The 25,237-nt window shown below is 42.8% G+C and overlaps 1 protein-coding gene across 2 annotated transcripts in view; it reads left to right on the forward strand.

Moving 5' to 3' along the window:
• The window catches only part of SNCAIP (synuclein alpha interacting protein), a 150,906-nt gene extending 138,206 nt beyond the window's left edge, over positions 1-12,700 (forward strand). Inside the window, exons 11-12 of one of the 2 annotated variants that reach the window (XM_080804904.1) lie at positions 1,236-1,306; positions 11,990-12,542. In XM_080804904.1, the coding sequence (XP_080661030.1) occupies positions 1,236-1,306; positions 11,990-12,074 (156 nt within the window). In that variant the 3' untranslated portion in view covers positions 12,075-12,542. Of the gene's footprint in view, positions 1-1,235; positions 1,307-11,989 lie in introns of both variants that reach the window. The other variant, XM_080804905.1, reaches the window with a different exon arrangement.
• The last annotated feature ends 12,537 nt before the right edge of the window (positions 12,701-25,237 follow it).

A 25,237-nucleotide genomic window follows, 5' to 3' on the forward strand; every position in this document is an offset into this window, starting at 1 on the left:
GATGGGTGACCCTTGCCACCATGAGGGAATCCCCAGAAAAATTCCCAAGAGATGCACGGAACGCCCCATCCATGTGTTTTCTAATGAGATATGTCATATTAGAGGCTAGGCCCTTGGCTCTTCCTTTAGAAAATACTCTAAGAGAGAAAGATCAGATACACCACAGGACATTATATGCTGATCCTCCAGTTGCCTGAAATAGTGTGACCCCTAAGTGTTAGGATTCCTAACCTGGGAGGCATTTCTACAAGATCAGACCACCAGGTGGTGTGAAATCAGGCCCTTCCTTGGCACTTGGTCTTCCTCGGGAAGCATTTGCTCTGCTCATCTGACTCGCTAGTCAAACCCAGTGAAAGAGCACGTAAAGAGATATTCTATTTCTAAAGATTTAACTGCTCAACTTTGGGTTGACCTTTGACATGAATACACCCGCAGGGACCCTCCGCATGGGCATTTTATGACACAAACCCCTGAGCGTTGATCAGGATAATGCCGGAGCCATCTAAAGCGCTCAGTACCTGAGGCCTGGCCGAGTGTGCCATAAACTACATTTTGTAATTGTATTTCCTGGAAAGACATGAGATTTAAAAACCAGTGAAGAGCTAGGAACATTTTTATCAGCGATAAATGTTTGTTCTGTGCTCTGTGCATGCGGTGCCATCCCCCCAAAAATGGTATGGTGTCCCAAATGTGAACCTCTAAGGAATGGAAGGACCCCAAATATCCCTCCAGTCTAGAGAGTTCCAACTTGCATAATTGATTATGAGCCATAAAGGGAAACTCCATGATGCTGAGGTTTAAGACCTGTCCAGATTCTTTTTGCAATTCCGAAATCAAGTTTCTGTTAATATCACTCTCATTAATTGAACGCCCGTTTTAACTGCACATTGAATTCCAACGTGAATTGTCTTTGTCGTAAGGGACTTCCGTGTTGTATGCATTTCAGCTGCAAAAGTCCCCCCCCAACCCGCCGCCCCCCATGCCCCAAACCCTAGCCCCTTCGGGTTTCACATGGCCAGCCTTACCTTGCTCACATTAGACTTTCCCAAGTCACTTAATGGGTTCTGTCACTCGGGAGGGAACGGATGACCTCAGCAGCTCCCTGCGCTCCTGAACGTGTGAACGAAGCTTCTGTCCACTAATCTGCCTCCTGCATGCCTCCTGTTGTTTGAGACACATGCATGTGCCGAGCTCTGTTGCATGTTTTCAGATGATGTTTAATTGCACCTCTCCAGGAGATGTACGGCAGCTGCATCACCCTTTCTTCTAACACGCTGACCGAAGAGCCTCAGCATAACCGCGCACGGTACGTGGTGCTAGCTCGCGGGTCCCTCGAGCACTGGGGCCATGCCTTGGCTTCCAGCAGTGTGACCTTTGAAACCACGGTCCCTGAGCACCCTTAGCAGGAACTGATGCCGACAAAGAAAATGACCCCTTCCCCCGCAACACAAACCCCCAACAGAAGCAGCCAGTCTTATAATGGGGCTTTAGAAAGGGACCAAGGGCCCGATTGTGGCGGGGTTTCATTCCAGCCGCAGAGGGCAGAGGAAGCTACTCACCTTACAAACATGCTGAGTCTCCCGGTTGACTTTGGCTTTCGATCTTTGTTTTAATGGAGTCAAGTACCCAGTAAGTATAGAAATTAAATTTCCTGTCACGGGTGGACGGAGTCGTCTCTGATCAGAATCGGAGCTGTGAAGGAGGGCTGAGGTTTTATTTCATTGCTGATGCTAGACTGAAAGCTCCTTTCAGCACCGTGCTCGGGAGAAGCAAGGCCCTGCCATTCTGAAATTGCTCTCGCTTAACGCTCAGAACCCCGCTGCCCTGCCGTCAGCCCGTCTGGGTGTGCCCACCAGACAGACCACGGGGCTTTCCCAAACAAAATATTTACCCTTCAAAATGCATGGACTGTGTACAGAAAAGAGTCACCTTCAAAGGTTCCCGGGGGCTTGGGCGCTTCTCTGGACAAAGTCCTTCTGCGTTGGGACTTTCTTTCCTCCCTTCCCCCGGACCACCTCCCAGGGAATGTGCACAGCTCCCACTCCCAGACAAAGCAGGAAACAGCAGCAGTGAAAGGAGAGTCTCCGAGGGCGACTTCCTGCACTTGGTGCACAGGGTGACTGGCTTCTGTCAGAAGAAACCCCCAAACTCATGTTAAAGGAGGTTGTCATTTTTAAATCATTCAGTCTTGCTTTAATATGATTAAATTAAAAGAAAACCCCGGCACGCCTTGCAGCACCCTTCCAAAATCCTCTGCAGTGTTTTGTGAATGTGCCTTTGTTTCTATAGAATGACAAACACACCCAAATCGGAGTGTATGTATTGTGAGTATAAATTTATAAATTTTATTTCAGAATACTAAGGCACAAGAAATGTCACTCCTTTTTTTTTTGGACCCTTTAAATCAAGTTTAATCTGCTCCAGGTCTCTCTGGTCAGCCCAGAGGAGAAGTAAATCTCTGGCATTTCTGGGAGTGCCCCTAGGGGTCTCATTAATTCAGTACATTGAAGGAAGCATCTTGGAGCTTAGGTATTTACTGGTCACCAACATTCAAGTTGGGTCAGGCTCACACAGTGCCTGAGTGTGGGCTGCTTCTGGCCACCCTGGGGCAGGGAATCTCAACCAGTTTTGTGAACCCAGGGCTTGGGGTAGGAAGGAAGTAGGAAAAAAAAAATGTCCATTCCCTTCCCAGACATTGGTATTAGGCACCTTCCTCTCAACCCACCTCCCCACCCCCATGCCCTTCTTAGTGCCAGGTGAGGTTAGGTGTATCTTCTGGTACCTGGAAGATTCTGCTCTTGTCCTTAAACAGAAATCACCAGCAATACCCTCAGGAAAGGCAGCACAAAGACTTGACAAACTCTTGGGAAGGAGAAGGAGAACACCTCTCATCTCTCGAAGGTTCCTACAGTACCTAGAAATAAGACAGTTAGTATCACGGTAGATTGTCCTGCCAGAAATATTTCATTCTGTTTTTTTTATAACCCATGGAACAAAGCTGAACCACCTTCTGTAATAGAATTACAAAAGTCAGAGAACCAAGTGAGGTTTTGGGGCTACTGAGCTGTCCAACTCTAGGTTAAACCTTCCCTACTCAGTTTAGGGAACAGTCCTTTTGTAGGCTCAGTTTTGAGCCTCAGAGTCACTGGATTTTCATATTAACAGAGTTTGAGTTCAGCGATAAGCAGAAACCCGAAAATAAAAATATTCAGTGTATTTAAATAAGCATCCTGACCCTTTCCCCTCCCTCCTTTATAAATTAACCTCTACTTTATCGTGGTTCCCGTTTAGCGTGTGTTCCACAGAAAGAGAAAAGTCCCTTGTTGGCTCACGCTGGAGAGGGGAGGTTTCTCGGATTCCCTCATAAATGACACAGAGGCAGAGAGAATGGGGCCAAGTTCACTCTTTAGACAAAATTAGGGTGGATAGCTATAGTGGAAATGAAGATTCCTCTGAGAAATTAACACTAGCATGAGATCATGGGCATGAAAAACACCTAACTGACTGTAGTACTTGCTTCATATTGTCCATGGGACCCACTGAAGGAACGTCCCACAGAAAAATACAATGTAGAAAGGAACCCAAGTGTTCCTCCCTCAGTGATGCCTTCAAATCCTGGCTCAAGAATTTGCTTGAAGGCTAAACATCTCCTCTAGGGTAACAGAGATTCCCCAGGCTTATTATATAACTGTGGAAACCAATGGCAGTCGTTGGGTTGGAGTTGGTTCCAAAAATTAATGCCATCAAATGGCCCTATCCCTATGACCACAGGAGAAAGAGTGGGGTCCCAGCACCTAGTTGCAGGCGTATGCTGGAGTCACATTTTAGTTCCTAAGTAATGTTTATCTTTCCTGGTAAGGGAAAGATATGAGCAATAAACACATTTGAAAGAACATCACCTCTGGGTGGGGGTTCTGTTTGCTATTTATTTTCCTAAATTGGTCACAGCTTGATAGCCCGGAATCTAAATTTCTTTTCAATGCCCTTTAAAATTAGATCCAACTCCATTACTCTGGACAGCTTTCCCAGAGTGTTTCCACAGACGATGATGACTTTGTTTATAACAAACAGATTTATCTTTACTTTTTCCTATCAAGGACAAGTTGGTTTTGAGTTATCACAACCCCAAGGGGATGTTTGCAATTACTTGTCTTAAAACGCCGATAAGACATTCATTTCCCAGAGTTTAAGTCTAAGTGAGACCTGGGACATGTGGCATGAGCTTTGCATCCAGCTACCAAGAGGCAGAGGGCATCAGCCCCCTGGCGACCCCTAGCCACACGCTCCGTGACCACAGTGCCACTGTGGCCTGAAACCCTCGTCCTCCTACCAACACCAGCGCAGATTGCTTTAGAAGACAGGAAATGATAAACACCATGAGTGTGGGTTTTACTGCCAAGGAATCAGTCACCTGGGAAATGATCCATCCAGAGCCAGGAGCTCCGGTATCCGATATTTTGTGTAGATGTCAAGGTTGTTCAATAACCCCTCAACAAGAGTCATATATTTGGCCTGACATGACGTGAGGTGTGGCGGTGGTCATCTGTGAGGCCCAGTAGGAGGTCAGAGTTGAGGGTGCCCACCCCCTCCAACACACACACAGATGCAAGTGCTTGCACACACACACATTATGTCCTTACTGTCAGGATACCATGCTAAACAAAAAAATGAGCAAAGATGGGGAAATCATTGGAAAAGTAGAGGTGAGGCCCTGGCTGAGAGCTGTCTCCCAAGTACAGTGAGTGCCCTCAGCCCCACTGATGAGCATTTCCAGACTCATGGTGGGAAAATCCAGTTGGCACCAAAAAAAACAAGCCCCTGATCTTGCTGAACAAAGGCGTCCTTGCCGTCATTTCTCTGGATATAAGAAAATAACCACATTTTAATCTTGTCTTTAATTTTTTTTAGCTTAAAATATCTATTTTTAATCCATATTCTTTTTAAGAACTCTTGAAAGGATGCGTCTATAATTTCTTGGTCACGGCTGTGTGATACCTTGAGGACTTAGTTCTAGAGAGACCTCCCCGGGGGCAGACAGAGACTTCCCAATGTAACAGTTTAGAAAAGTTGGTTCAAGGGCTAATACAAAAAGGGAATTTAGTGATTACAGACAACGGCATTATTGCTCAAAAATTATAGTTTCGACTTCTCAGCCTTGATCTGAAGTGGATATTCATTTTTAATATACTAGCTCTGGGGCCTAGAGCCAGCCCATCAGCAGGAACTGATACCAGTTCCCTGAGGTGACTTCCTCTACTCCCAACTCCCCTAGAGCCCACTTGGTCTCCTTCCCCTCCCTTCCTCCCCATGTGTCCCCAGCTTCTGTGTTCCCTGTACAACTCTTATCCCTCCCACTCTCACCTCTGCCTCCTTAGGGTTCATATTAGTTTCACAGGAAAAAACCCATATTTTGTACTACAGCTTTGTCCCTATGACTTAGAGGAGATAGGAAAACCCAGTCTTGAACATTTCCCCAAGAGCAGGTTCTCCTTTGCACAGGCCATCGTTTTGCATTACCCTTGGCTGTTGCACAGCAGAATCTTGTGTGTGGAGGGAAATAGTCATGTTGTGGGGGATAGTTAATATGATCACACCCTCCCAATGTCTCAGCACAACTTCGCAAACCCTTTATAAAAGCCACCAGAGTTCCCAAGGTTGACCAGAACCTGATTCACAAATGGAGTTTGTCTTCATACATGCCGTATGTCCACTGGGAAAAGGAGAAAGCATATTCTGCTACAGAAAGACGATCACAGTTTAGTCTCCAAATATGAGGAGCTGAGACACAGAAAAAGCTATTGCAACTAAGATCTCAGGTTCAGTCTTCAAGCACTGCCCTTGGAAGGCAGGAAATGAACATGTGCACCAGCCAGGAATGAGAAGTAGGAGGGTACAGAAAGAAGACCTTCCTTCAAAACCAAAACCATCCCCCCAGAAATATGTCCTTTCAGCATGTGAATCCCGGTTTGAATGCAATCACGGAATTGAAGAACAAATGACTCCCTTCTCCCACCTCCGTCCTCTTTTCTGCCCTCCCCTCCACCGTCCTGGTGTGAACCATGAAATGTCAGAGAGGAAACTGTCCTGTTAGTGTCCTATAGACACCATCTCTGCTACCACAGGGGTGTCTCTGAACATTAAAAGAGAAGTTCCTGTCTATAAGCTCAGAGGAAGGCTGGAGTTTCCAAGAAGCAGCAATTCATTTGAGGTTTAAAGTACCAGCTAGAGACTTTACCCAGACAGCTTCCAGTACCTTCACCAAGCATCCCTGCTCCAACCACAGTCAGGTGGGATTTTCCTTCCCATGCTGAGAATCGTGCAGATACATTACCCTCCCGAATGCCACATCCCTGGTTTGCCAGTGCACTCAACCGCACCACCATCTTTCGCTCTAAGCCGGGCATTTTGTTGTGCGAGCATGAGACGTGCTGCCTTCCTAAAAGAGATCAGAATCCAGGGAGAATTAAAAGAGTATACAGTAAAAACACAGTAAACTCAAGGAAACGCATAGGAGCTTCATGAGGGGGGGGACCCTTGACAGCCTCCCCACAACCCCCATTTGTAACCCCAGTGTCCAGCTTGGTGCCTGGCCCATGCTAGAGGCTTCATAAATATTTGGTGAGAGAGAGTGGAGAGAGGAAAGAGAGAAAGAAGAGGTAAAAGCAGAAACAAAATAAAAAGGACTGAGCCTGTCATCCCAAGAAAAGATGCTGTCCTCCATCTAAAATCTAGGCCCTTCGATTACAGGCCCACCTGCCTACAGTGAGTTTTTCCTGTGGGTACTTGGAGGGCAAGTTGTTTATTCTTTGAGCCGGAATCCCATTTTTTAGTAGATGGGATTTAGAGATTTGCTCTCAGTATAGTTCTGACGGAGATCACAAAAGTAACAAAGTCTCCCGGTTTTGGGTATCAGTGGAAGAGTTATGCATGCCCACGGACCCTTTTAGACTAATCCTCTAAGTAAATTGCTATCTGGTCACGAGGGCCTATGGAAATGTGGAATCCGTGCCTAGATGAATCAGCAAGTTAGATTACTTGCAAAACTGTTATTTAAATTTAAGCCTTTTCTTCTTCCCAATTTTGGTCACTGAGAATGTGATTTCATATCCAAAAATGAAATCAAGGAACAGTTAATTATCTGAATAATTCATGCCAAAATTACCCAAACAATTCTGTTCCTTTGAATACTGGTAATTCAGGACTAGGAAGGAAATTGAAGGATTCAGGGAGGCTTGAATTATCCTGATATTATTCAAACAAATGCCTCAAATACACACTCAACTCTTATCATGCTGGATGGTGTCCTGCAGAAAGTGTTCCTTTTTAATGTTCTTGACCACAACACCCCTTATATTAAAGCAGAAATACTCTGCTAGTGTCTAAGTGATGAGATCATCCTTAAATTACAACCTAACCCTTCTTTTTAACTTTTATTGATTTTTCATTTACTTTTTTGTTGAACTGCTATAGATATATATATATAGAGAGAGAGAGAAAGAGAGACAGTAATGCTAGCATTCTAACAAAAATTTGCTCTCCTCTGCCCAACCTACCCTGTTCTGTAATCCCACTCCTCTGAATCAATCACTTGGCTTTCCTTCACATGTATTTTCTAGTATTCTGCCTTGTTAAGTCACATGCTCCTTCAGATATTTAACTTTAGATATTCTCTCTGTTCATTCTACTATACTTCTATAGTATAAAATGGTAGCTCACACTTATAAAGCAGTTACAGGTACCAAAGAATATTCCAGGCACCACATGCATCATAACTGTTTTAACCTTCATAATGACCTAGTATGTTAGGTACTATTATTATCAAATTTTGCAGCTTGGAAGCCAAGGCACAGAGAGTTTATGATCTTGCCCAAGCTTGTATAGTAATGATGATAACAAATTATGGAGCCAGGACTCAAAGAATCTATATTCTCGGGGCGCCTGGGTGGCTCAGTGGGTTAAGCTCCTGCCTTCAGCTCAGGTCATGATCTCAGGGTCCTGGAATGGAGCCCCGCATTGGGCTCTCTGCTCAGCAGGGAGCCTGCTTCTGCCTCCCCCTCTGCCTGTCTCTCTGCCTACTTGTGATCTCTGTCTGTCAAATAAATAAACAAAATCTTTAAAAAAAAAAAAAAGAATCTATATTCTCCACAAAGAACCAAACTTATCTAGCTCTATTTTAGCACCTACCACTGCCCCCTACCCCCAAACACACACAAACACACACACACACACACACACCCATCCTTCCTCTTCCCACCATTAATAATAATACAGTTGTATCTCTCTTTGGGGTTAAGTCAGTATTAGGTGTTGTTTATTAGTATGGCTGTATAAATATTAATCATAGTAGGTCCAAGGAGTATGCCATAATGTGTTTCCTTTCTAATTATAACCTCACATTTTGGGGGCAGAAAATAATTTTGACTTCCCAGTTTACAATTCCTTTCTAAATACTTTGTGGGAGACAGAAACCTCCCTTTAGCACATTCAGGCAAATTAGGTGTCTCTCATTTTGTCTGTTGGTGGAGAAAACCTCTGTCCTCCTGCCCCAGTCTGGACTGCTGTTATCTAGCAGTGCTGTACAGCTGTATTCCTGGGGTTTCCCCCCATACATTATTCTGGGAATTGCTTCTGCTTCTCTCCTGTGTAGAGCCCTATTTCCTGAATCTGTCTTTTCTCATTTTGGGTTTATGCTTGTGTTTTGGTAAACACATCTTCCCATCTTTGGGAGGTGAATGGGTGCTAAATTTGTTGAGAACTTGCCTGTCTGAAAACATCTTCAATTTGCCCTCATACTGGGTTAGGTGTGTTTGGCTGGGTATAGAATTCTAGATAGGAAACACTTTTCCCTCAGAATCTCAAACACATTTCATTTTCTTCTTGCTTCCAATGTGCCTGTTGCAAAGCTCCATTCCTCTCAAATTGCAAATCCCTTGGAAGCTATTATGATTTTCTCTTTATCCCCAGTATTTTGATTTATTGATGCTTTGTCATGATGCCATTAACATTCCTGACGTGGGCATGCAGCAGGCTTTTTCAGTCTGGAAACCTATATGTTTCAGTTCTGGGAAATGTTTTTGTACAATTTCTTTGAAATTTTTGTTCATTGCAATTTCTCTGTTTACTCTTTCTGGAAATCGTACTATTGTAATGTTGGGCACACTGAATCGATCCTCAGATTTGCTAACTAGTTTTCTATCTTTATCCATACTTCTGCCTTTTGTAGTCCTTTTAGGAAAGAATTTTTGCTTTTTTAGTTCTTTTAGGAAAGAACTGACCTGTACCTTCCAATCTTCTAATTTTTTTATTTTTGTTTTAGTAGTGTTAATTTCTAAAAGTACCTTGTTGGTTTTCTCTTTGTTTCCTTATTGTAGCATTATACATGTGAATTTTACAGTCAAATATGAATGTATATATTTTTTTCTTTTCTATATGTATACATATTCTTTTCCATATGTATACATATATATCCATATATATGTATATGTTCTTTTTTTTTTGCAGTAAAAGGTATTGCAGTAAGTATTTGCAGTAAAAGGTATTTACATTGGTATTATTTCACTGTATGAATGTACTATTTTTAATCCTTCATTTTATTGAGATTCCAGCCTTCTTCTTTTGACTTATAGCAGCTCTTTCTAAATTACATATTGGGAAGACTAACACTTTATAGTATGAATTACAGACATTTTCCCAGTTTTTCTTTCCTTGTTAAAGATGTTTAAAGCTCTCGTTGGCTCTGTATGTTATCTCTAGTCACTTTGACTTCCATTTCTGTTTATTTTGGTTCTGTCTTTCATAGTAGCACTTTCCTCAAATATCTGATGATCTCTGAGTCATTTATATTCACTAAAGCTGAATGGAAGTTCTGACTTAATGGGTGAGGCTTGTTGACTGGTCAGTGTTGCTTCACATGAACTGGTGAGGACTAGGCTCTTCTGTTGGGAAAGTCCCTACTAGTATTTGTAAGCCTTTTCTCTTGGCCAGTTCATTTCTCAAATTAAGGAAACTCTACACTCCTGCTAGTGCTCATAACCTGAGTGCCAAGAATTCATGAGTCAGACTAATAGGAGATAGGTTGAGAATCATATTCTCACTTAGGGAGACTTTCATTTAATCTCATGGGTTCTGCCCCCTTTAGCTGAATTCTCTCTGGTTTGCGCCTTGTAAATTGTAACCTCCAGTCTTTTTCACAGTGGGAAAGAGACAGTCACCCTGCTACACTGGGTCAGAGAGATAATCTAGGATCTGAATTGCTACTTCCAAAAATTTTTCCAATAATCTGGGGCACCTGGGTGGCTCAGTGGGTTAAGCCTCTGCCTTCGGCTCAGGTCATGATCTCAGGGTCCTGGGATCGAGCCCCACATCGGGCTCTCTGCTCAGCAGGGAACCTGCTTCTCCCTCTCTCTCTGTGCCTGCCTCTCTGCCTACTTGTGATGTCTCTCTGTGTCAAATAAATAAATAAAATATTTAAAAAAATTTTTTTTCCAATAATCTTCCCATTTTTAGCACCTATTCAGCACCCACTGTCACCTCCAGAAATACATGGTGCTTTTGGTTTCTGCATCTTGCAGCATAAATCAGTTTGCTGGGTTCCCTGCCCATGGGCTTAGATTTTTACATCTTCTGCTCTGCTGAATCAGCTCCACAAGCCCTTCAACCTTCCTGTTTCTGAAATAGTGTTAGTATTTTGTGTATTATCATCCCCTCTCACTTCCCTTATTTGTTTAGGTTTATTCCTTTCTTATTGCTTTACTTTCCTTTTAGTGTTGTTTTGTGAGAATGGGGTGATGAATGTGTGTATTTAATCCACCATGTTTAATTGGAAGTCCTTAGAACATCTTTTTACCAATCAGGTTCTTCTTTCCCTTTCTTCCCTTTCTTGCCCATAGACAATCTCTAAAGTTCTACTCAGGGGCACTTGGCTGGCTTGGTCAGTAAAGCTTGCAGCTCTTGATCTCGGGGTTGTAAGCTCGAGCCCCACGTTGGGTGTAGAGATTACTTAAAAGTAAAATCTTAAAAAAAAATTAGTAAAGTTCTATTCAGAGGAATAAATAAAGTAAGAATTAGAACTTTCAGGTGTTGATGAGGATCAAATACTTCCTGGAACACTGAAAATAGACTACATGGTCTTTGCAAGCAAGCGTGATTTTGAGGCCATAACACTCCACTTGAAGCTCCCCATCCAAATATGTCCTCATGTTAGCAAGTAGCATTACTGGAAACACTTTGTTTTTGTCTAATGTAGCAGCAAGAAGGACTTTATTAATACGTAGGCTCACCCACCTTCAGAATGTGACTCCTCTCTGAAGATTTTTGTACCCAGAATGTGAACAAATGCGTCCACCTAGAGGGAAATTTCACTTACAAAGCACGACTGTTCCAAGGCTTAAGCTTGTGCTTCTTTCCATAGGCTTACTAGGTATCAAATATGAGGGGTGGGGTGGAGAACAGCATTACTTGTTCCTAGTTTTTTTTTTTTTTCTTTTTCCCCTAGATTTAGCCTACTTATTGTCTTCCAGCAGTAATCACACCACCAAATAAGCATCTTCTTTGAATGATTAGGACTCAAGCTTACTGGACATTAAAGATGTCACCAATGAATCCATGTCAATAAAATATAAACATCTCATTTCCACTCGACCAGCGTTACTGTATTTACCATCTTATTTGACGTGACTTTGACATGAATTTTATAAAATTCACTTGACTAGAATCTTGACTGGATTCCAGTCAGCATGATTGAGAAATAACTTCCAGAACCAAATTAAAAAGTGTTTGCTAAGTGTGTGTTATTACATGACTGTAGTTTTTATTGTTTAAAGAGTGGTTTATATGAAAAGAGAATAATTTTCCTAGTAGAATAAAGTGTTCTTCAGTGTGGTTTGTATGAGGATAATTTCCATTTTTGGTGAGTTGTTTAGTGGTGTTGTCTTGTAATTTGACCATAGTTTTATCTAATTCTGGCCTTTATGGTTTTTCTTCTGCTTAGGCATAATGACATCAATAGAAAAATGAAGAAATCCTACAGCATAAAGCACAATGCTGAGCCAGAGTCAAAAGAACTCTTCTTGTAAATCACTTTTTTCTTATCTCTCATTGCTGCCCTTTGGACACCATTGGAAATTTCTGGACTATCCACTGTGGAAATAGAATCATGAGAACAAAGCCTCACCAGCAGAAGAACAATATCAGGATGCCTTAAATTTATAGTGGTAGACTATATAATACACATTTTTGGGTGATATTTGTATATATAACATGTTTCTAAAGAGATGCCATTTAAAAGCATGATTGGGCCAATGTATGTTTTTTAAGATTGGATTGGTACATCCACCAAGCCACTGGCACCATCTTGTCTTTCATCAGTTGCATGAGTGTTTGCTAATGTTGACTGAACTTTCCTTCCCTAGTAAAATGGGCAGTTGGGGCTCAGCTCCTTAATGAGACCAGGTCAGTGGTATTGTGTTCTGTCAAGGGTGTTTTTTTCTGTCATTTCTACTTTTTTGTATAAAGGAAATAAAACAATGTTAACAGCACCTAGAAGCTTGGGGCACCTACTTTGTAATAAGCCTGTGATGTTCTGCTTTCTAAGGGACCTTGAGAGTATTTTGATTGCTGATATTTTATTTCAGGAACAAACTGCCTGTTTTTAGCTATTTTCCCATAGGGGTGAAATAAAACATTCTAGTTTTCATTAAGTACTAAAGGATCAGACAAGTATATAAAGTAAGTCAATTCCTTCTGTCTTCTCAAATCCCAGCGTTGACATGGGAAAATACTAATGACAGCTAAGGATTCAGCCCCTGCTTGGGTCACTTTTTCTGTCTAGAACACATTATGAGACCTGTCTAATCCCTTTAGGAGACAGTGTGGAGCCTGAGTTTATAACAACCCTATTGTTGATACAGCTCTTTCAGTCCATGTGAGCAGTAAGTTCCAGATGGTTTCGTCCTATCATGTAAAAATATATTTCTGCTGCAACTTCAAGAGTTTTATTTTCAAAGTGTTGGCATGGCCCATAAGAGGCCTGTCAAATTTTAGTTTGGAAGTTGAGTGTGTTCTTCCCAGTAGGAGGGAGACCTATATGTTACTCACAGTTACAAGCAGTGTTCCAGCCATCAAATATGGGCCATTCTGTATCTTGGTTGACACAAAAGGCCAAGGTACTAAGTTAGGAGGTAATCTTAGATATATGGGTGACAAACCTGGCCTGACAAACTTGGGCTTGACAAGATGCAATGAGGTATAGAAGAAGGATCTTTTAGGTACCAGTCACACTTATGTAGTGATATTACTACAACCATTTTATAGCTTAATAAATTAAACTTCAGAAAGCTTTAAGTCCTACGTCCAAAGTAATACAACTTGTAAACAGCAGACTTGGCTCTGGCCCAGCTTTGCTCATTATTCCCACTGGACTAGTACACAGGGATCCTGAGTTGTGTTGGCTCTACTTCTGGATGGGTCTTGGGGAAGAAACACTGCCTCCTCGATCAACCTGGAAAAGGGCAAGACTGGCATGCATGCACATCTAGGAGGTAAGTTCCTTTCGACCTACAGAGCAACAGGTCTAGGAATTCAACCAAAAAGTTCTGTCGTTCTTTGGGTCCTCTGAGTTCCTGTCATTACAGCCTGGTGCCCTGCATAGCTCTGAGTTGCTCACTTGGTTTTTTTCCTCAAATGAGATTCCCTATTCTGGTTTTGGCCCCTTGGCCTCAGGTATCCTCTCTGCTTCTTCACATTTTATTGCTGGGTCCTAGGGTTGCGATTCTAATATAGAATATATGGCCAGCACATGTGGAGATTCTCGTGATTTCTGCTTGGTACACATGAGCCAAGTTTTGGATTTAGTTCTAGAATGGGGCTTGCAAGGGAAAGGGACCCAGAGAGTTCTCTTTCTGTTCCCCAGAAGCCCCAGCTTTGTTCTTAGACAGACTGGGTTTTTAAACTTAAAAGTTGAAGGGGGGAGCATTCTGTAGAGATTTTTATGAGCCAGACACAGAGTTCCCAATTAAATGTAGCAGAGAAAACCAAGAGTTTGAAAAAAAGAGATGCTACCTTGACCAAGAAAACTGGCAATTCAATTGTTTATGGACACAAGCATTTCAGACACCAGAGTATTAAACCCTGAAGACCAAAGATTAAAAAAAAAAAAAAAAGGCAAAATAGGAAAATCAAGTAGATTCAGATGAGCCAGACTGCCGACACAATGCATTCTGTGTTTATTGATGTTGTTAGCACACTAAAAATGCTGATCCTTAAATCACACATGTACACCATCTTTACCATCCAAGTTCTTTATGAAATGGATAAATTACACTTGCTTGAAATAAATAGAAATGATGTGTTCCTTACCACAAGCTCAGTTGTGTGCAGAATTTATAAAATGAAACACAGGCTTATTTCTTCGCAGAAATGGAGACACACATGTTAAAGAAAGAGAGAGTGTGTTTCCTTGAAGTTAGCGGAACTTTGGGGCCCCCCACCCCCTCTCCCTCCCACTGGGCTAGTAAAATGAGTGAAGCTCTATCTGCCCGCCTAATTACATGCAGCAGAGCTGGAAACTCAGCCCCACTGTAAAAAAAAACTCTCTCAGCATCTGTGAGCGTCTTTTAAAGACTGGCTGCTTTTATGTCACTAAAGGGACTCATTTTGCCAAAGTTCAACCCATCAAATTAAGAACGTTTCTTAGAAAAGATAACAAGATACCAAACCTTCACCACTTTGAATGGATTGAATGCCCATTCCGTAGTCTCATAAAACATTAGTACCATGACCTCAACTCTAAGAAGAAACTTTTAGATGGGCATCGTGGGGTTAGGAGTGGGGATGAGGACTCTCAAAGATATCTATCTTCAAGTAAATATTGAAATTAATTTTTTTTCTCAGAATATTTGCAGGCAACATACTGGATGGTATAGGCTAGAGGAAATAACTACAAAATATTTAAATAATACCCTGAAAGACCCCCTGATAATGAAATGGGTTAAATGTTATCTCTCCAGGAGCCACCTATGTACATAATCTGAGTTAAGCTAATAAAGCCAAGTAAGAATAAGGAATCCATAGCAACGGAGTTGATACCATTTCCCCACATGAAAATGGAGTTCATGCTATCTATTGCCTTGAAACTCATTTGTTGATGGGTCTCTCTATAAGTCCCATGTTATCTCCAGTTTTATTTCCCTTTATTCTTCATTGCATAGTTCAGTGTAACTTTTTGAGTGCCTGATTCCTGTCTCCTGATGAGATCCTACATTCTTTGAGCTCTACAAGAACCTCCGACATCTCTCAGAAATGGTGGTTAGTAAATACCTACCAGCAATTTTTGTCAGTGTTTTTTAACTTCTGCTATCCTTATATCCATCTTAGTTTCTTCTTCTTTCTTCTCTATTCTTCTTCCATCCTTTCTTCCTCCCCCTCTTTTTCTCTCTCTCCTTCCTTCCCTTCCTCTCTTTCCTCTGCTGACATCTCTGCTCCCCATTTATCCCCTTTGTCTGCCTATGTTCCCAAGATCTGGAAAACCCTTTTTATGGTCTTTCCTTGGAAGAAGCCTGGCAAAGGAACTGCAGTGAGTATGAAGTGTGCTGAACCCATATTTACAATGAAAAGTAAATCCTCTCTCCCTCCTTGCCACAGCATGTGAATAAAACGGCATCTTTCTATATGCTGATGTGGTCATCAGACTCTGATTGAGCCATACCAAGAATGGAGCCCCATGCTAGGCACTGTCTTGGAATAAGACCCCCCAGAAGTTGGTATTAACCATGGTGGGGGCACACAAGGATATGTAAGGGACACATGGACACATGGGGAAAAGTAATTGGTTCAGAGCTTATGGTGCTCAAACATTGCTATACATTAGAATCATCTGGGGGAGCTTTTAAAAATCTGATGTCCAGGGGCATCTGGGTGTCTCTGTCAGTTAAGCATCAGACTCTCGATTTCAGCTCAGGCGTGATCTCCTGGTCACGGGGTCAAGCCCCACGTTGGGTTCTGTATTCAGTGCAGAGTCCGATTAGGATTTTCCCTCTTCCTCTGCCTTTCCCCCCTGCTAAAAAAAAAAATAAAAAATCTGATGCCCACACCAACCCTACAATAAATCTAACTCTCTGGGTAGAACCCAGACAGAAGTATTTATAAAAACTTCCTCCACAATTCCAATCATGAAAGTGTGGCCGGAGAACGTTAGTATGGGCATCAGCTGGGAGCATATCAGAAACTCAGAATCATGTGACATTCACCATGGGCCCTATTTCTAATTTTGTGAGACTGTGAACTGTCTATCAGAACAATATTTGAGAAGACAGTTTGACAGAAAAGACCCTTCCTCAAAGAAAGGGGAACAATGATGAGCCCCTACACCTAGAGCTGGATATAAAGAGGGTATTAGGTGTTTTCAGGAAATATCACTGGCAGCATCACACTCTTCTGTTTCACTAAACAGTATCCATAAGTTTAATGTGTATATATGGAAATCCTATTCCATACTATAATTTCATATGCAGAAAGTTCAAAATCATATAATTATAGAAACTGAGGCTTCTTTTCTGGATGGGAGGGGTAGAAGAAATAATTTTTCAAGAAAGGATCGGGCCATTGCACTTTTTAAATCATATTGGGGGTAGCTTTTCCATTGTTCTCAAAGTTCTCTAAAATCTGGATGTACGAAATCAAATCATCAGAAAGCTACCCATCTGGCAGGGGCATAAGGAAGACAAAAGCACAGCCAAGCAAAGACTGAAACCCTTCCCAGAACCACTCCTCAACCACCACTGCGGGGCTTCCCGTATATGCCACCAGGACACACGACTTCATGATTTTATGACGTGAGGACACAGTGCAGTGCTATATTGTACGCCAAAGACGCTCCTTTGTTTACACAACACACACACAGACACACACGAACACACACCCCGCGAACGACTACCACGTGCACAGCTCTGTCCCAAGGGGCAAGAAAGGCAAGCATAAATCTGGGGTAATGAATGCATATTGCTCTTGATGAAATGTGGAGAGTCTGAGTTCAACAGGAGCAATCTGGAAAGCAGAGCTCTCTGTTATGATGCTGCGCTCCTAGTCGCATGAATATTGTATAACTATATTTGTTTTCTTTCTATGGCGTCTGTTTCATGCCGTCCTTCAGCCCATGAGGAGCAAGGGAGGAAGGATTTCAATTCTATGACTTGTGCTCAGCCGTGCTGGTTGTCTTATCAATCAATAGCCTTTCTCTCTTTGTTCCCAATTAACTGCAGCCAGCTAAAAGTTCTCAGATAAAATGACTTTCCCAGGCACCCCGGAAACTAGGTACGGTCACGTGACTCGGCTCTGGCCAATGGAAAGCCGGTAGCGCTCTTACAGCGCTTCCGGAAGTGTTGGGGAGGAGGAAGCGTGCCTGGGCTTCCTCGTTTGCTGCTCCTGTTTTTCGCTCTGTGGCACAGCGGTGACTCCTGCAGCCGTGAGCACGGAAGGGACCTGCCCAAAAGGGACTAGAGGAGAAGAGAAAGAACCCGGCTTCATGAGCGGCTGCTCAGGCTTATGGACCGTCCCTCCAAATTCCGGAAGTGAGTCAGATGAGCTCTGCACGGACTGGGTCCCTTGTAGCCGCCCTCGGGTAGGAGCAGCCGAATAGAAAACCGAACGGAGGGGCTCATCCTACAGAACAAAGAGCATCCATCCAGGTTCTGGGAGTAAAGCCGCATGTCACAAAGACCGGGAGGTCTGGGAGATTATTTTAGCCGTGCTTCAGGAGTAAAGTATGTTCTGCTAGTTCGGGACATGGGGCCTAGAAAAATCCCCGATCCGTTGTGAGGGACGACCTTCAAAAGTCTGGGACTTAGCCCCCCTCATTGGCCCCCTCATTGGCGGCTGCTGGCCCAGAGCCCTGAGGTGGTAGCTTCCTCAGGGAATCGCCCTTAGCTGAAGAAAGCCACGGTGCCCGAGAGCACACCCCTTCTGAGGACAGCTTAGATCCAGTGAGTGGTGGGGTGTAGGGTCCCAGCCCCTCCCCCAATGAGAGGCACCTCCAAAAAGGCACCCCTGGTCCAGTGTCCCCGCTGGCTTTCACTTCCCTTCCTCCTCCTCTTTGTCTTGCGCCCCTCCTCTGCCTCCCTTCTGCTCCGCTCCCCTCCTCTTGTCATCCTTAGGAACTGACCCCGGGAGCCATCTGTAGTAACCTTCCTACACACTAATCTCTGGTCAGGTTTGTCTCCCCAGGGAGCTGTGAGAACACATTAGCCTAGGCCAGTCTCGGGGAATCTCAGAATACAATAGCAGCTCCTTTAATTGTGTCTGGTGCTTCAGTGGATGGGTAAACCAGAGGATTTTTTCCTTCGGATCGCTTGTTTGGGTCTTAGCAGGGTCAATTTTAGATCATTGTAGGTACATGGAATTTATTATGATAAAGGCCCAGTGTCAAATTGAGATCTATGGGTTGGGACCCAGCTGTTGGGCCAAATTAAAAAAGAATACAGCCAAGGTTATATTCTCTTTTAATACAACTTCGTTTGTTTGCTGATAATCTCATATTGCTACTTAGCCCGTGGGCTTTACAAACTGGATCGCACCATTCCCAGAGTCCCTTCCACAGGCTACAGGCCCAGACGTCATCCTTCAACCTCATTTCCCTGCTGGGGGCTGAACTCCATCCTAAATCCCCAAAAAAATGTCATCTCTGAACTATGACATTTATCAAAAGTCAATATAAGAAATGACCATACAGAAAAAAGAAGTTTCTATTATTTTTTTAAGTTTTTTTTTTAAATAAAATTGAAACCATCATATATTTTAAAAGTCAATGGCTTTATAAGGGACCATAAAAGAAATTCTTAAAGTTAGTGCTGGGGGGGGGGAAATAATCTGCTTGTACAGAAAAGCTGGCATGCTTCTTTTTACTAGCTAATAAGAACCTTATACAACTTGTATTTTCCTTTTTGTCTTGCCTGCCAGAAAAAGGTCAAAAGTAAGGTTTGTATTCAATCTCAGTAGCAATCCTTAGCTTCATTTTTTTATAGCGGTACCCAGGCCAACTTCACCCCCTTTCTTTGTCCTTATTTCCTCATACTTTGTTTTTTAAAATATATTTGACAGATAGCATCATATAAATTGAAAACGTTGTATACATTGATCCTTTTTCTTGGTTGAAATACATCTGAGTCTTCTATTATAAGTGACTGCTAATCCTGAAAAGTAAATAGGCTGAAACACATATGTTTCTTTGGGGTTTTTTTCCCCACCTTACCCCCCTGGCTGCTCATCCCTTTATTTACCTGATGTGAAAACCCAGAACAACTATGTATGCAAGAGAATACTGATTCAAAGTATAAGACAATGGTTAGCTTCAAATTGTACGTTATCTTTCAAGGATGGGACAAGTCATAGAGACACATATGTAAAGTGCAAGACAGAAATAATATGGGGGGGGTGGGGGCTTAGGAGACACTGTTGTTGAGAGGAGGGAGGAATCCCTTTGACTTTGGCTGAGGCCAGGCAGATGTCCTCTAAGGTCTACATTTAATAAAGGCAGACAAATGAACTCAGGTACAGTGATTGGCTACCCCAGTCCCCAGGTAATGCTATTACCAAAAGGAGCCTCCCAGATCCGCACACAACATCACGTATCCACAGGACTGGTACCCTACAACTGGTAGTAGTTGGACTGGTCCAACTCTGAGAATCTTGTATAATGTTCAGTCTGCCCTGAACTTGACCGAGCAGGGTTTTCTCACCCATAGGCAAGTGAGCAGAGATTGAAAAGTGAGTCCTCTGTATAATACCACTTGTCTTCTTGCTCTAGCCCAGATGCGGGGCCATGGTCCTAGACCCTTAAAACCTTCACTATGACCTTGCTTGTGTCGGCACCATGTGTCCCTCCTTGTGGTGGCTGTGAAGTTAGTCTTGCTGAGCTGTCTTCAGGAGAAGCTTCTATGGGACGCACCTCCCACTTCATTGTGGTGCTCACCCCAGGACCACACTTCTCCCCAGGTTTTCTTGGACAGTGAGCACAGGAGGGGTATTAGCTGGGGGACTCTTCTAAGGGATGGTGGTGGCCTGGGACTCCCCTTTATCTTGGCACCATTTTCTCCACAATATGGTATAGTCTGACAGTCTTCCTGTATGATTCCCCTCTGCCCTTCCCTCTTTCCTTCCTCTGTGTCAGCCCTGCACCCCAGTCTGAAGGCTCTCCCTGCCACCTCCTGCCCCTTCCCCTTTATTTTTCAGAGAGTCATGTCCCTCAAGGAACCTCTTGCACATCTAATCCCATTTTGGTGGCTGCCTCTCAGATGACCTTAACGGACAAACTCCTTGACCTTCCTCCTATGTCTTCTTCCTTTTACTTCCCCTTGCACTCCATTCCAAGTTCAGTTTCCTCTTGGATGCAGCACTCAGCATGGGCTATCCTCCTCTCTTTTTCCCGCTAGGCAGGGGGAGGTGAGGATGGGGCCTAGGACCTTACAGGTGTAGGTAGGTAGGGCAGCAGGTCTTCTCATAGCAAAGGTGAACTTGGTGCTACTGTGGATGTTGCCCGTAACTTACATCCTGATTTCCTTCCATAACTTGAGTTACATCACAAAAAGCCGTATTCTGTTCTTTAGGCCCCATAAGCTCCATACAGAAGGACAGGGTCTTGGCTAGGTGGAAGAAAGAGTGGGGCCAGTGGGGTAGGGAGAGGTGGTATGTGATGGAGGAAAACTCATCCTACTACACAGGTAGAGCGTGATAGCTGGGTTTGAAGAAAATTAGAGATCATGAGAGGTGAAGAGAACTTCTGTTTTACATAAAGCTCCCCTCCCCAGTGATTTTTGGTTGTTCTTTTCACATCTATTGCTCGTTGCTCAAACAATCTCACTTTTCAGGGGCACCTGGGTGGCTCAGTTGGTTCAGTGTCTGACTCATGATTTCAGCTCAGGTCATGATCGTGCGGTCCTAAGATCAAGCTCTGAGCTCTGGGCATGGAGTTTGCTTAAGCTTCTCCCTCCCCTTCAGTCTCCGCTTCTCCCCCTGCTCACTCGCATGGTCACACACACACACTCTCTTTCTCTTCTTCTCTGAAATAAATAAATAAATAAATACAATCTTTAAAAAAAAAAATCTTGTTTTCACAGGTGACTAACTCACACTCCCTTCCCTCACCTCCGGTTTCTCCTTCACATCATCTGTCTCCCTATGTAGGTTAATTAGCACCAAGAACACATAAGCAAATTACTAAAGTTACTCATCACTATAGGATTTATTTCCCTTGCATTCATCTCTATTGAAAGAGATGTATTTTTAAACATAAACATATTTAAAATTTTCGTAAACTTTCTACAGGCAGTAAACTACAGGTACAGGGAGTAAATATTCGGTAGAATTGCAAAGTTGCTTGTCCTTATGTTACTGAAGGAGGTTGCCTCTCCCAACCCACATGCAAGGTGTATAGTCCCAGCCAGTTTCCAAAACCTATAGAGACTGCAAGGAGAAAAGCTCCATTCTGTTTGTGTCTTATCTGAATAGATGCCTGGCATCCTGGCTGCAGACTTCCAGGTTTATCTGGATTTGCACACACATCTGTGAAAAAAACCCTGTGATGTCACATTCCCAACCCTTGCTGGATTGTCATGATAAGTCTCCAGCAGGAAGCCATTTATCCTTAAGTTTCAGAGTGGTCAGGAGAGGATGGAAAGCCCTTCTTTCTGCTTGCATCTACAAAAGCAGGTTTCCGAGGGAATTCTGAACCATGGTTTCTTCCCACACTGACATCATGACAACTAGGAAAAATCACACCTCTGATTTCTAGCGCCATTTTGCTAGAATTCATCTTGGCCCAGTGAACCCTTAAAAATACTTTATTTGAATATCCTTCAGCCTCCTTCTAGACAAGTTTCAAAGGCTGAGCTTCCTCTCCCATGCCCCTTCTGTTTTCCAGACACACCACAGCCTATAAGACACAAAATGTGCAGCAACAGAATTTCTGGATAGGCTACCTAATTAAGTAAATCTCCTTGCCCAGAGCAAACAAAGTTAAAATAACATTGAGGTCCGTCTCTCTGCCCACAAAAGAGAAGAAAATTAAAAACCAGGGCTGCAAATGTCCTCTCTTGCACAATGCGTAGTGCAGAAAGGCATGTCAGATGAAGTTTCAGACATAGACTAGCGTTTTCCAAAACACAGGTTCAAACCCCACAGTCTCCTTAAATGTTGCAGGTCTGGCCGATGTTCGTTCCTGGAGGATTGTGCCCATAGAAACCATCACCACAGAAGTGGCTTTGCCAACATGACCTGCGATTACATCTTCCTACTGGAAGGTAAGAGCACCGTTTCCTCTGCTTTTTAGTACTAAACACCTGGAAAGGAAAAGCATGGTACTCCGAGGAGAGACCTGAGAGGTCGGCCACCTGCCAGCACTTGCGAGAAGGGTCACTATGTTTCTTAACTGTACAGAGAAGGAGAGCCCACCATACCTCTAGGGAACTTTTCAGAGTTAAGTGAACGGCAGTCATCTCTCCTTCTCCTTCTTCTTTCTACTCATGTGAGTGGGGCTGCCTTCTGAGAAAAGCTCCCATTCAGACTGACCTGATTGGCCATGACAGGCACCCAATACAGTGCAAACAGAGAAAGAGGGAGAAAGAATCAGCTCTGGAAGGAGATAACTGGAAGAGAGAAATCAGACACCACTTTAAGTGCCAGGTCTAAGCATCGGCAGTTCATTTTTCAACCATAAAAGTACTAAAATATATCCCCTCAGGAAGCTATGTTTTGCTAGCATATATGGGGTTCAATCAGATGAGAACCACTTTAAAGGTAATAAATTGCTCATATTCCTCTTGGCCCAGGCAATAAATAATCGTGAAGGACAGACTTCTCGGGGTTGTACATCATTTTGTTGGTGTGTTTGTAATAATTGAATGTTGAAGGCATCACAGCTACCTAGCCAATTCCTACTGACAGATTTGTACCCAACAGCCGGCTCTGTCAGACCCCTGGTGACAGATCCTCTTGAAGGACTTTAGGAGAGCTAGCATCTAGTGTAGGTACACCCCTCCGCCTCCCAGTTACACAAAAATCTATTACACTGGAATTACCTGGTTTGTTTGCATATTAGTGTGCGACATCAAGTATGGCTTGTTAACATGGTTTCCCATATTTTCTGGGCATGAGTGTTTATGGGAAAAACTTGAGATGCATACAGGGCTTTGGACATGTGACTCACATAAACTGGAATAAGAGCATTGTTGCTAAAACCTAGGGTTTGCTTTGAAGCCTCATCACAGTGTTCCTGGGAAACCATTAAGCAAAATGCCCTGAAGGATAGGAAAAAACTGCATTGAGCAATAAAATGTCAACAAACGACAGAATTTGAACATCAAGCACTTTAATCTAAACATGCCCTTCTCTCCTTTCACTTGGCAGGGGTTTGGTTTTTAAAAAGTAATAAACTCTAGCCCTCCAGCTGACCTGGGGATGTGTTTAAGAAATCCAACCCTAGAGCCAGAAGCATTATGACCTTTAATGTGGACTACCCACCTCAGGAAAACTGTAGAATCAGAAATCTAAACAGAAAAGGAGAACAGAAATCTATGTCTCAATTGTCTCCGTTTTGGACTTTTTTTTTTTTTTTTTGAAGAGGGTGCACAACAAAACTTCCAGCCAGAAGGAACAATCTTAAATCTGTTTAAACAGGTGTCCGGTACTTGGTGTCTCACGAAGAGCAAATTAATATGACCATAGCACAGTGTAAGAAGGATCTGAACAAGGAAAATATATCCACAAGCCTGTGTAACCTTATAAACCCGGGCCAGAGACAGTTTGGTCTCAGAACAGAACTGCAGTCAAGAAAACAGCTTCCCACAACCAAAAGTAATTTCAATAACTCAAACCCTTTCCTTAGGCTCCCTGGGAACCATAAAGGGAATCCAGATTCAAAGACCATAGCAATATGTATTCAAATCTCTTTTCTTCTTCTTTCTGTCTCCCTCACATTGGGTGCCAGTCCAGAGCCCTTCCATTCACAATTCCCCAAAACTGCTCTCAACACATCATTCTCCTCTGTCTGTCCTCACTATTTTCTGTATCGCTTCAGCATGTATATGAACCTTACCTCTCTTGTAGCAGAAAAAAAAAAATTCCTCTTTGTAGGAAGAAAAATAATCAGGAGATTGATCTGGTAATTAGAGAATTCTCTTTGGCTGGCTAGGAGAGGGGAAGAGACAGCAATCATCCCACATTCAAAATTTGATCCCAGCATAACTGCCATGAGTTAAAAACTGCTGGTAGGGGAGGGCTATATCTTCAGTATACCCTTAAAACCGAGACCCAGAAAATCTGAGAGCTGTGATGTGGGTACATTACGTTTGCATAGTATTAGAGATAATGTTTGCCTAGAAAAACTCATGTGTATTAAAGCACAGAGAAGACGATCTCTGTTCTCTAACTCCAAAGAACAGATTTTTGTTTCGGAAGGACAAATCTGATAGGTTACCAGGTAGAGGTCTAGAATTTCTTAGAGAATGAAGTGCAAGGAGGTGTCATGTGCACTGGGAAAGGTCACATGGTTTGGTAAGCCAGGGTTTGCCTGTACGTGACTGGCCTGAGCTTTCTTGTAGGTTCTATCCTACCAGATCAGGGGTGGTCAACCCAAATCCTCTAAGAGTCAAGCCATGTCCTAATCAAGAGGTACAAAGAACTATGACAACATGGAAAGAGACTGCCCTATCTAAAGTAATTACTCCTTTCCCACTAATTCTTATCATGTAGGAATGTTGGCTTAGTGTTGCCAAATTCCCACTTATCCAGGAGAACCTGAAAATCCAGATGCTGGATATAAGACCTTTCCCCTGCAATCTTGGATGTTGGCAATTGACAATTTTTCACCTCTATGAATGCCAAATTGCCATGCCTGAGGGCTGATGCAGCCCACAGACCACATAAGCTCTGCGGGAAAAAAATGAACCATGCAAAAAATATAGGCTCAGGTCCAAGAAGTCAGTATCAAAATGGGAAAGTGCCTTGAAAGTGATCCCCATATATATCTATTCTACTTTTAGAAAACTATACAATGAAAAAATCTCTTAAGTTACACAAAAGCTACTATATGAGTATATTTATCACAACAATATGTAACTGAAAAAAATGGAAACAACTACGTTATCCAACAATAGAAACCTAGTTTAAATAAATTTTGTATGATATATCAGTAATGTACTAAATTGCACGAAAAATGATGTTGCAGAAAATTATCAGAAAGGTGTTCTTGATT

The sequence above is a fragment of the Martes martes genome, assembly GCF_963455335.1.
Source record: "Martes martes genome assembly, chromosome: 5".
Taxonomy (NCBI): Eukaryota; Metazoa; Chordata; class Mammalia; order Carnivora; family Mustelidae; genus Martes; species Martes martes.